The 13,272-nt window shown below is 45.5% G+C and overlaps 1 protein-coding gene across 3 annotated transcripts in view; it reads left to right on the top strand.

Annotated features, from left to right (window-relative positions):
• LOC131962688 (inactive dipeptidyl peptidase 10-like) overlaps positions 1 to 13,272 on the top strand; it is a 70,425-nt gene that overhangs the window by 53,384 nt on the left and 3,769 nt on the right. For all 3 annotated transcript variants that reach the window (XM_059327680.1, XM_059327678.1, XM_059327679.1), the window contains 11 exons: positions 325 to 443; positions 569 to 616; positions 958 to 1,056; positions 4,808 to 4,877; positions 5,173 to 5,301; positions 5,414 to 5,479; positions 5,596 to 5,650; positions 7,157 to 7,256; positions 8,196 to 8,254; positions 11,985 to 12,057; positions 12,174 to 12,247. In XM_059327680.1, coding sequence (XP_059183663.1) covers positions 325 to 443; positions 569 to 616; positions 958 to 1,056; positions 4,808 to 4,877; positions 5,173 to 5,301; positions 5,414 to 5,479; positions 5,596 to 5,650; positions 7,157 to 7,256; positions 8,196 to 8,254; positions 11,985 to 12,057; positions 12,174 to 12,247 — 892 coding nt within the window. The remainder of the gene's footprint in view (positions 1 to 324; positions 444 to 568; positions 617 to 957; positions 1,057 to 4,807; positions 4,878 to 5,172; positions 5,302 to 5,413; positions 5,480 to 5,595; positions 5,651 to 7,156; positions 7,257 to 8,195; positions 8,255 to 11,984; positions 12,058 to 12,173; positions 12,248 to 13,272) is intronic.

The raw sequence follows: 13,272 nt of genomic DNA, 5'->3' as shown, positions 1-13,272 counted from the left end.
CTGTTGTTGACCTGTTGTTTACATGTTGTTGACCAGTTGTTGACCTGTTGTTGACCTGTTGTTGACGTGTTTTTGACCCATTGTTGACATGTTGTTGACATGTTGTTGACGTGTTGTTTACATGTTGTTGACCTGTTGTTGATGTGTTGTTGACATGTTGTTGACGTGTTGTTTACATGTTGTTGACCTGTTGTTGACCTCAGCGTGTCGACCCTGGGCCTGTTTCCTCGCCGCTGCCTGACCTGTTGTTGACCCGTTGTTGACGTGTTGTTGACATGTTGTTGACGTGTTGTTTACATGTTGTTGACCTGTTGTTGACCTCAGCGTGTCGACCCTGGGCCTGTTTCCTCGCCGCTGCCTGACTTGCGGCCTGAAGGACGAGTGTTTGTTCTGGGACGCCGCCGTCAGTCCGGACGCTCAGCACGCCGTCCTGCACTGCAAAGGTCACGACCCCTTCCTGTTTCCTGTTTACACAGACACACGATGTAAACAAATGTTGTTTTTCTGTGAAGAGGTCAGATTTAATGTAATATATGTGATGTAAACAGTAAATAATAATAACCTGCAGGTCCTGGAGTTCCCGCCGTGCTGCTGCTGAGCTTCGATGACGTCGACTGTGAGTCTTTATTAAGATAATTATAATAAATATATTAATATTGTTATAATAAATATATAATTAAACTCTGTCTGGGATGTTTGTCGCTGCAGCTGATGTGGTTTTTCTTAGAAATGGAAAATAATTTGCCATAAAACATAAACAGCTGCTGGATTGATTCTGTGCCAAACGTTTAGAGATTTAAACGCTTTTTATATATTAATAAAACAAGTTAGAAAGGAAAAGTTAGTTTTAAATGCATGAGAAAAACATGTTAAAATGCTGATTCAAAAAGTTTATAAAAACAGAAGAGCATGAAATATACAAATATATAATAAATATGCTGATGATTTTATTTTCAGCATATTTCGTCCTGGAGAACAACGTTCCTCTGAGAGCAGCGCTGCAGGACCGGAGGACGCCACAGACAGAAACCAGGACCATCAGCAGCCATAACTACGGTAGGGAGACAGGCAGGAGGACAGACAGGAGGACAGACAGGCAGACAGACAGACAGACAGACAGACAGACAGACAGGAGGACGCCACAGACAGAAACCAGGACCATCAGCAGCCATAACTACGGTAGGGAGACAGGCAGGCAGACAGACAGGCAGACAGACAGACAGACAGACAGACAGGAGGACAGACAGGCAGACAGGAGGACGCCACAGACAGAAACCAGGACCATCAGCAGCCATAACTACGGTAGGGAGACAGGCAGACAGACAGAGAGACAGACAGGAGGACAGACAGGAGGACAGACAGACAGACAGACAGACAGACAGACAGACAGACAGGAGGACGCCACAGAGAGAAACCAGGACCATCAGCAGCCATAACTATGGTAGGGAGACAGGCAGACAGGTAGACAGACAGACAGACAGACAGACAAACAAGCAGACAGACAGACAGACAGGAGGACGCCACAGACAGAAACCAGGACCATCATGCTATAACTACGGTAGGGAGACAGACAGACAGGAGGACAGACAGGCAGACAGACAGACAGACAGACAGACAGACAGACAGGAGGACAGACAGGCAGACAGACAGACAGACAGACAGACAGACAGACAGACAGACAGACAGACAGACAGACAGACAGGAGGACGCCACAGACAGAAACCAGGACCATCAGCAGCCACAGCTATGGTAGGGAGACAGGCAGACAGGTAGACAGACCGGAGGACGCCACAGACAGAAACCAGGACCATCAGCAGCCACAGCTATGGTACGCAGACAGACAGGCAGGTAGACAGACAGGAGGACAGACAGGCAGACAGACAGACAGACAGAAAGACAGACAGACAGACAGACAGACAGGAGGACGCCACAGACAGAAACCAGGACCATCAGCAGCCACAGCTATGGTACGCAGACAGACAGGCAGGTAGACAGACAGGAGGACAGACAGGCAGACAGACAGACAGACAGACAGACAGACAGACAGACAGACAGGAGGACGCCACAGACAGAAACCAGGACCATCAGCAGCCACAGCTATGGTACGCAGACAGACAGGCAGGTAGACAGACAGGAGGACAGACAGGCAGACAGACAGACAGACAGACAGACAGACAGAAAGACAGACAGGAGGACGCCACAGACAGAAACCAGGACCATCAGCAGCCACAGCTATGGTAGGGAGACAGTCAGACAGGTAGACAGACAGGAGGACAGACAGACAGACAGACAGACAGACAGACAGACAGACAAACCGGAGGACGCCACAGACAGAAACCAGGACCATCAGCAGCCATAACTACGGTAGGGAGACAGACAGGAGGACAGACAGGTAGGCAGACAGACAGACAGACAGACAGACAGACCGGAGGACGCCACAGACAGAAACCAGGACCATCAGCAGCCATAACTACGGTAGGGAGACAGACAGGAGGACAGACAGACAGGAGGACAGACAGGCAGACAGACAGACAGACAGACAGACAGACAGACAGACAGACAGACAGGAGGACGCCACAGACAGAAACCAGGACCATCAGCAGCCATAACTACGGTAGGGAGACAGGCAGACAGGTAGACAGACAGGAGGACAGACAGGCAGACAGACAGACAGACAGACGGACAGACAGGAGGACGACGCCACAGACAGAAACCAGGACCATCAGCAGCCACAACTATGGTAGGGAGACAGACAGGAGGACAGACAGGCAGACAGACAGGAGGACAGACAGACAGGCAGACAGACAGACAGACAACAGTCTCTCTGTCTGTCTGTCTGTCCCCTCAGATCTTCGTCTGAAGCTGTCTTACCCTCCAGACTTCTCAGAGTCTCTGCTGTCTCTCTCTCTGTCCTCCTGTCTGTCCTCCTGTCTGTCTCTCTGTCTAACTGTCTGTCTGTCCTCCTGTCTGTCTGTCTAACTGTCTGTCTGTCCTCCTGTCTGTCCTCCTGTCTAACTGTCTGTCTGTCTGTCTGTCTGTCTGTCTAACTGTCTGTCTGTCCTCCTGCCTATCTAACTGTCTGTCTGTCCTCCTGTCTAACTGTCTGTCTGTCCTCCTGTCTGTCTGTCTAACTGTCTGTCTGTCCTCCTGTCTGTCCTCCTGTCTAACTGTCTGTCCTCCTGTCTGTCTGTCTAACTGTCTGTCTGTCCTCCTGCCTGTCTAACTGTCTGTCTGTCCTCCTGTCTAACTGTCTGTCTGTCCTCCTGTCTGTCTGTCTAACTGTCTGTCTGTCCTCCTGTCTAACTGTCTGTCTGTCCCCTCAGATCTCCGTCTGAAGCTGTCTTACCCTCCAGACTTCTCAGAGTCTCTGCTGTCTCTCTCTCTGTCCTCCTGTCTGTCCTCCTGTCTGTCTCTCTGTCTAACTGTCTGTCTGTCTGTCTGTCTGTCTGTCTAACTGTCTGTCTGTCCTCCTGCCTGTCTAACTGTCTGTCTGTCCTCCTGTCTAACTGTCTGTCTGTCCTCCTGTCTGTCTGTCTAACTGTCTGTCTGTCCTCCTGTCTGTCCTCCTGTCTAACTGTCTGTCCTCCTGTCTGTCTGTCTAACTGTCTGTCTGTCCTCCTGCCTGTCTAACTGTCTGTCTGTCCTCCTGTCTAACTGTCTGTCTGTCCTCCTGTCTGTCTGTCTAACTGTCTGTCTGTCCTCCTGTCTGTCTGTCTAACTGTCTGTCTGTCCTCCTGTCTGTCCTCCTGTCTAACTGTCTGTCTGTCTGTCTGTCTGTCTAACTGTCTGTCTGTCCTCCTGCCTGTCTAACTGTCTGTCTGTCCTCCTGTCTAACTGTCTGTCTGTCCTCCTGTCTGTCTGTCTAACTGTCTGTCTGTCCTCCTGTCTGTCCTCCTGTCTAACTGTCTGTCCTCCTGTCTGTCTGTCTAACTGTCTGTCTGTCCTCCTGCCTGTCTAACTGTCTGTCTGTCCTCCTGTCTAACTGTCTGTCTGTCCTCCTGTCTGTCTGTCTAACTGTCTGTCTGTCCTCCTGTCTAACTGTCTGTCTGTCCCCTCAGATCTCCGTCTGAAGCTGTCTTACCCTCCAGACTTCTCAGAGTCTCTGCTGTCTCTCTCTCTGTCCTCCTGTCTGTCCTCCTGTCTGTCTCTCTGTCTAACTGTCTGTCTGTCCTCCTGTCTGTCTGTCTAACTGTCTGTCTGTCCTCCTGTCTGTCTGTCTAACTGTCTGTCTGTCTTCCTGTCTAACTGTCTGTCTGTCCTCCTGTCTGTCTGTCTAACTGTCTGTCTGTCCTCCTGTCTGTCTGTCTAACTGTCTGTCTGTCCTCCTGTCTGTCTGTCTAACTGTCTGTCTGTCCCCTCAGATCTCCGTCTGAAGCTGTCTTACCCTCCAGACTTCTCAGAGTCTCTGCTGTCTCTCTCTCTGTCCTCCTGTCTGTCCTCCTGTCTGTCTCTCTGTCTAACTGTCTGTCTGTCCTCCTGTCTGTCTGTCTAACTGTCTGTCTGTCCTCCTGTCTGCCTGTCTAACTGTCTGTCTGTCTTCCTGTCTAACTGTCTGTCTGTCCTCCTGTCTGTCTGTCTAACTGTCTGTCTGTCCTCCTGTCTAACTGTCTGTCTGTCCCCTCAGATCTCCGTCTGAAGCTGTCTTACCCTCCAGACTTCTCAGAGTCTCTGCTGTCTCTCTCTCTGTCCTCCTGTCTGTCCTCCTGTCTGTCTCTCTGTCTGTCTGTCTGTCTAACTGTCTGTCTGTCCTCCTGCCTGTCTAACTGTCCTCCTGTCTGTCTGTCTAACTGTCTGTCTGTCCCCTCAGATCTCCGTCTGAAGCTGTCTTACCCTCCAGACTTCTCAGAGTCTCTGCTGTACGGCGTTCTGCTGATTGTGTGAGACTTTGTTTTATTCTTAGTCTTCACAGATTCTGATCTCTATAAAATACATAAAGAGTGTTTAATAAATAATAATAATAATAATAATGAGAGTGTTTAATAAATAATAATAATGAGAGTGTTTAATGAATAATAATAATAATAATAATAATAATAATAATAATAATAATAATGAGAGTGTTTAATAAATAATAATAATAATAATAATAATGAGAGTGTTTAATAAATAATAATAATAATAATAATAATGAGAGTGTTTAATAAATAATAATAATAATACTGAATGTTCCAGCGGCAGCTCTCCTGGTCAGCAGCAGGTGACGGATGAGTTCAGACTGGACTGGGACTCGGTGCTCGTCGAGTCGGACCAGGTCATCGTCGCCCGGCTGGACGGCCGCGGGTCGGCCTGCAGGGGTCAAAGGTCACTGAAATATTAAATATATATATATATATATAATGGGGTCAAAGGTCACTGATTCTAGATATATAATGTCTGATACTGTTTGTGTGGGTGATGTGTCCCTCTGTCTCAGGATGTCCCAGCAGCTCCATCACAGACTGGGCTCCGTGGATACTGAGGACCAGACGGCTGGTCTGGAGTAAGACACACCTTTACCTCTGACCCCTGACCTCTGACCTCTGACCTCTGACCCCTGACCTCTGACCTCTGACCTCTCTGCTGGCCGTCTGCTTTAAATGTTTCCTCTGTCCTCAGATTTCTGACCAAGCTGCCGTTCATCGACCCAACTCGTGTCGGAGTCTTCGGAGAGGTTCGTCTTCAGACAGGAACCATAAATCAATCAGCCATAGATCAATCAGACATAAATCAATCAGCCATAAATCAATCAGACATAGATCAATCAGACATAAATCAATCAGACATAAGTCAATCAGCCATAAATCAATCAGACATAGATCAATCAGACATAAATCAATCAGCCATAGATCAATCAGACATAAATCAATCAGACATAAATCAATCAGCCATAGATCAATCAGACATAAATCAATCAGCCATAGATCAATCAGACATAAATCAATCAGACATAAATCAATCAGCCATAAATCAATCAGACATAAATCAATCAGCCATAGATCAATCAGACATAAATCAATCAGACATAAATCAATCAGACATAAATCAATCAGACATTAATTAATCAGACATAAATCAATCAGACATAAATCAATCAGACATAAATCAATCAGCCATAGATCAATCAGACATAAATCAATCAGACATAAATCAATCAGCCATAAATCAATCAGACATAAATCAATCAGACATGAATCAATCAGACATGAATCAATCAGCCATAAATCAATCAGACATAAATCAATCAGACATAAATCAATAAATCAATCAGACATAAATCAGTCAGACATAAATCAATAAATCAATCAGACATAAATCAATCAGACATAAATCAATAAATCAATCAGACATAAATCAATCAGATATTATCTTCTCTGATTTTCTGTCATGAGTTTCAGCCTGAACAGTTAAAAAATGGACATTATGTTTTTTTCTGCTTCTCTGTCCTGTAAATCTGAATAATTTGGTGTTTTAGGACTACGGTGTCAGTCTGCCTGTCTGTCTGTCTGCCTGTCTGTCTGTCCTCCTGTCTGTCTGTCTGTCTGTCTGTCTGTCTGTCTGTCTGTCCTCCTGTCTGCCTGTCTGTCTGTCTGTCTGTCTGTCTGTCTGTCTGTCTGTCTGTCTGTCTGTCTGTCTGTCTGTCTGCCTGTGTGTCTGTCTGCCTGTGTGTCTGCCTGTCTGCCTGTCTGCCTGCCTGTCTGTCTGTCCTCCTGTCTGCCTGTCTGCCTGCCTGCCTGTCTGTCTGTCTGTCTGTCTGTCTGTCTGTCTGTCTGTCTGCCTGTCTGTCTGTCTGTCTGTCTGTCTGTCTGTCTGTCTGTGTCTGCCTGTCTGTCTGTCTGCCTGCCTGTCTGTCTGTCTGTCTGTCTGTCTGTCTGTCTGTCTGCCTGTCTGTCTGTCTGTCTGTCTGTCTGTCTGTCTGTCTGTCTGCCTGCCTGTCTGTCTGTCTGTCTGTCTGTCTGTCTGTCTGTCTGTCTGTCTGTCTGTCTGTCTGTCTGTCTGTCTGCCTGTGTGTCTGTCTGCCTGTGTGTCTGCCTGTCTGCCTGTCTGCCTGCCTGTCTGTCTGTCCTCCTGTCTGTCCTCCTGCCTGTCTGTCCTCCTGTCTGCCTGTCTGTCTGTCTGCCTGCCTGTCTGCCTGCCTGTCTGTCTGTCTGAGTTAACCTCTCTCTGTGGGTTTGTTCAGGACTACGGAGGTTATCTGACTCTGATGATGCTGAAGTCGACGGAGAAGCTGATCAGATGTGCTGCAGCTCAGAGTCCCGTCACCGACTGGACCATGTACGGTGAGCAGACAGACAGGCAGACAGACAGGCAGGCAGGCAGACAGACAGGCAGACAGACAGACAGACAGACAGACAGACAGACAGACAGACAGACAGACAGACAGACAGACAGACAGACAGGCAGACAGACAGACAGACAGACAGGCAGACAGACAGACAGACAGACAGACAGCAACATATCATCATATAAACATCTGTATAAATCATCATCAGTCGTGGCTGGAAGTGCAACAACTCAAATCTTTGTGCAGAAGAATATTGAAGTACTGTCACGTTTCCAGCCTCTCCTGTCCTCTCCTCTCAGCTCTGTGTAAACAGCCTCTCCTGTCCTCTCCTCTCTGCTCTGTGTAAACAGCCTCTCCTGTCCTCTCCCCTCTGCTCTGTGTAAACAGCCTCTCCTGTCCTCTCCTCTCTGCTCTGTGTAAACAGCCTCTCCTGTCCTCTCCTCTCTGCTCTGTGTAAACAGCCTCTCCTGTCCTCTCCTCTCTGCTCTGTGTAAACAGCCTCTCCTGTCCTCTCCTCTCTGCTCTGTGTAAACAGCCTCTCCTGTCCTCTCCTCTCTGCTCTGTGTAAACAGCCTCTCCTGTCCTCTCCTCTCTGCTCTGTGTAAACAGCCTCTCCTGTCCTCTCCCCTCTGCTCTGTGTAAACAGCCTCTCCTGTCCTCTCCTCTCTGCTCTGTGTAAGCAGCCTCTCCTGTATCAAGAGGGTTAATCTATATAATTTTTATTTCCAGAGTGTTGTTCTATATATTCTATCTAAACATCTTGCTGTGACTCTGTGTCGTCTGTCTGGACGATGAGACTTTATTATTATTATTATTTTTATTATTATTATTATTATTATTATTATTATCTCCAGCTGATCTTTGGGGAAACAGATTATATTAGTTTCTCAGAGTGAATCTGCTGGTTTAACTATAAAGCTTCGTGTCTCTGCAGCGTCGGCGTTCTCAGAGAGATACTTCGGCTCGCCTTCAGATGACGAGAACAGGTACCAGGTGAGCTGCTCTTCATCCTCCTCATCATCATCATCATCTTCGTCCTTTTTATTTCTCCTCGTGTCCCAGAGACACAGAATAATACAATAAATAAAGCCTCTAAAGTCTCAATCTGCATCAATAACATGACGAATAACAAACAATAAATATAAAATAAAGCCAACAGATCAGAATGTAGGTCACTCTGTTTTTATTTTTAATCTTTCTCTTGTGACCTTTTACGGGACATGACCCACATGTTGGAAATCAGTTTTATTTTCAGACCGAAAAGCTGCTCAGCAGTCTAAACGATCAACTCCTGAAACAATGATTATGATTATGACTGGAAACACTAAACATAAAGAATACACCGACATATATATATATATATATATATATATATATATATATATATATATATATATATATATATATATATATATATATATATATATATATATATATATATATATATAAAACCAGGAGGAGGTGAAGAGAGCGGGAGAGTCTTCGTCCTCCATCCAGGTTTTCTAACTGGGTTGGCTCTAACTGGGACGGTTATTTCTGTCTGTGGCAGCAGGAGGAGCAGCTCTGCTCAACACCACAGAAGAAGAAATGTTATTGTTGTTGATCAGCTGATCAGCAGCTTTAAAACAAACAAAGAGCTGCAGGAAAGACCATAAGGAGAGACAGATCAGACCCTAACCCTGATCAGACCCTAACAGACCCTAACAGACCCTAACCCTGATTAGACCCTAACCCTGATTAGACCCTAGCAGACCCTAACAGACCCTAACCCTGATTAGACCCTACCAGACCCTAACAGACCCTAACCCTGATTAGACCCTAACCCTGATTAGACCCTAGCAGACCCTAACAGACCCTAACCCTGATTAGACCCTACCAGACCCTAACAGACCCTAACCCTGATTAGACCCTACCAGACCCTAACAGACCCTAACCCTGATTAGACCCTACCAGACCCTAACAGACCCTAACCCTGATTAGACCCTACCAGACCCTAACAGACCCTAACCCTGATTAGACCCTACCAGACCCTAACAGACCCTAACCCTGATTAGACCCTACCAGACCCTAACAGACCCTAACCCTGATTAGACCCTAACAGACCCTAACAGACCCTAACCCTGATTAGACCCTACCAGACCCTAACAGACCCTAACCCTGATTAGACCCTAACCCTGATTAGACCCTAGCAGACCCTAACCCTGATTAGACCCTAGCAGACCCTAGCAGACCCTAACCCTGATTAGACCCTACCAGACCCTAACAGACCCTAACAGACCCTAACCCTGATTAGACCCTACCAGACCCTAACAGACCCTAACCCTGATTAGACCCTAACCCTGATTAGACCCTAGCAGACCCTAGCAGACCCTAACCCTGATTAGACCCTAGCAGACCCTAGCAGACCCTAACCCTGATTAGACCCTAGCAGACCCTAACCCTGATTAGACCCTACCAGACCCTAACAGACCCTAACAGACCCTAACCCTGATTAGACCCTAGCAGACCCTAACCCTGATTAGAGATTAACAGACCCTAACAGACCCTAACCCTGATTAGACCCTAACAGACCCTAACCCTGATTAGACCCTAGCAGACCCTAACCCTGATCAGACCCTAACCCTGATTAGAGATTAACAGACCCTAACCCTGATTAGACCCTACCAGACCCTAACCCTGATTAGACCCTACCAGACCCTAACCCTGATTAGAGATTAACAGACCCTAACAGACCCTAACAGACCCTAACCCTGATTAGACCCTAACAGACCCTAACCCTGATTAGATCCTAACAGACCCTAACCCTGATTAGACCCTACCAGACCCTAACCCTGATTAGAGATTAACAGACCCTAACAGACCCTAACAGACCCTAACCCTGATTAGACCCTACCAGACCCTAACAGACCCTAACCCTGATAAGACCCTAACATACCCTAACCCTGATTAGAGATTAACAGACCCTAACAGACCCTAACCCTGATTAGACCCTAACAGACCCTAACCCTGATTAGACCCTAACAGACCCTAACAGACCCTAACCCTGATTAGACCCTAACAGACCCTAACAGACCCTAACCCTGATTAGACCCTAACAGACCCTAACCCTGATTAGAGATTAACAGACCCTAACAGACCCTAACCCTGATTAGCCCCTAACAGACCCTAACCCTGATTAGACCCTAACAGACCCTAACAGACCCTAACCCTGATTAGACCCTAACAGACCCTAACAGACCCTAACCCTGATCAGACCCTAGCAGACCCTAACCCTGATCAGACCCTAACAGACCCTAACCCTGATTAGACCCTAACAGACCCTAACAGACCCTAACCCTGATTAGACCCTAACAGACCCTAACCCTGATTAGACCCTAACAGACCCTAACCCTGATTAGACCCTAACAGACGCTAACCCTGATTAGACCCTAACAGACCCTAACCCTGATCAGACCCTAACCCTGATCAGACCCTAGCAGACCCTAACCCTGATCAGACCCTAACAGACCCTAACAGACCCTAACCCTGATCAGACCCTAGCAGACCCTAACCCTGATTAGACCCTAGCAGACCCTAACCCTGATTAGAGATTAACAGACCCTAACAGACCCTAACCCTGATTAGACCCTAACAGACCCTAACCCTGATTAGACCCTAGCAGACCCTAACCCTGATCAGACCCTAACCCTGATTAGAGATTAACAGACCCTAACCCTGATTAGACCCTACCAGACCCTAACCCTGATTAGACCCTACCAGACCCTAACCCTGATTAGAGATTAACAGACCCTAACAGACCCTAACAGACCCTAACCCTGATTAGACCCTAACAGACCCTAACCCTGATTAGATCCTAACAGACCCTAACCCTGATTAGACCCTACCAGACCCTAACCCTGATTAGAGATTAACAGACCCTAACAGACCCTAACAGACCCTAACCCTGATTAGACCCTACCAGACCCTAACAGACCCTAACCCTGATAAGACCCTAACATACCCTAACCCTGATTAGAGATTAACAGACCCTAACAGACCCTAACCCTGATTAGACCCTAACAGACCCTAACCCTGATTAGACCCTAACAGACCCTAACAGACCCTAACCCTGATTAGACCCTAACAGACCCTAACAGACCCTAACCCTGATTAGACCCTAACAGACCCTAACCCTGATTAGAGATTAACAGACCCTAACAGACCCTAACCCTGATTAGCCCCTAACAGACCCTAACCCTGATTAGACCCTAACAGACCCTAACAGACCCTAACCCTGATTAGACCCTAACAGACCCTAACAGACCCTAACCCTGATCAGACCCTAGCAGACCCTAACCCTGATCAGACCCTAACAGACCCTAACCCTGATTAGACCCTAACAGACCCTAACAGACCCTAACCCTGATTAGACCCTAACAGACCCTAACCCTGATTAGACCCTAACAGACCCTAACCCTGATTAGACCCTAACAGACGCTAACCCTGATTAGACCCTAACAGACCCTAACCCTGATCAGACCCTAACCCTGATCAGACCCTAGCAGACCCTAACCCTGATCAGACCCTAACAGACCCTAACCCTGATCAGACCCTAACAGACCCTAACAGACCCTAACCCTGATCAGACCCTAGCAGACCCTAACCCTGATTAGACCCTAACAGACCCTAACAGACCCTAACCCTGATCAGACCCTAACAGACCCTAACCCTGATTGTCCTGCAGGCGTCCAGAGTCCTGACCAACATGAAGAGTCTTCAGGGAGGAAGTCTGTTTCTGTCTCACGGCACGGCGGACGGTGAGATCTCCTTCCTTCCAGCACATGTTTAGGGTTAGTCGTTAGTTGTTAGTTGTTTATTTTTTAAGATGTGAGTTTTCATGCTTTGTTTCCTTGTTTCCTTGTTTTGTCCTCAGCTAACGTTCACTTTCAGCACTCAGCAGAACTCATCAAACACTTGATCAAGATCGGAGCCAACTACACCATGCAGGTAAACACCTCAGGCTCTCAATCTATCTGTTCTAGATCTATCTACTCTAAATCTATCTGTTCTAAATCTATCTGTTCTAGATCTATCTACTCTAAATCTATCTATTCTAAATCTATCTGTTCAAAATCTATCTACTCTAGATCTATCTATTCTAAATATATCTACTCTCAATCTATCTGTTCTAGATCTATTCTAAATCTATCTATTCTAGATCTATTCTAAATCTATCTACTCTAGATCTATCTTTTCTAGATCTATCTATTCTAGATCTATTCTAAATCTATCTATTCTAGATCTATTCTTAATCTATCTGTTCTAGATCTATCTATTCTAGATCTATTCTAAATCTATCTATTCTAGATCTATCTATTCTAGATCTATTCTAAATCTATCTATTCTAAATCTATCTGTTCTAAATCTATCTGTTCTAAATCTATCTATTCTAGATCTATTCTAAATCTATCTATTCTAAATCTATCTGTTCTAGATATATCTATTCTAAATCTATCTATTCTAAATATATCTATTCTAGATCTATCTATTCTAGATCTATTCTAAATATATCTATTCTAGATATATCTATTCTAGATATATCTATCTAAATCTATCTATTCTAGATCTATCTATTCTAAATCTATCTGTTCTAGATCTATCTATTCTAGATCTATTCTAAATCTATCTGTTCTAGATATATCTATTCTAAATCTATCTATTCTAAATATATCTATTCTAAATCTATCTATTCTAGATCTATTCTAAATCTATCTATTCTAAATCTATCTGTTCTAGATTTATCTATTCTAAATCTATCTATTCTAAATCTATCTGTTCTAGATCTATCTATTCTAAATCTATCTGTTCTAGATCTATCTATTCTAGATCTATCTATTCTAAATCTATCTGTTCTAGATCTATCTATTCTAAATCTATCTATTCTAAATCTATCTGTTCTAGATCTATCTATTCTAGATCTATTCTAAATATATCTATTGTGATCGATCTATTCTAATAATGTTTACAGAAAT

This window comes from Centropristis striata, chromosome 24 (genome assembly GCF_030273125.1).
Source record: "Centropristis striata isolate RG_2023a ecotype Rhode Island chromosome 24, C.striata_1.0, whole genome shotgun sequence".
Classification (NCBI taxonomy): domain Eukaryota; kingdom Metazoa; phylum Chordata; class Actinopteri; order Perciformes; family Serranidae; genus Centropristis; species Centropristis striata.
This window is presented reverse-complemented; position numbering and strand designations above follow the sequence as displayed.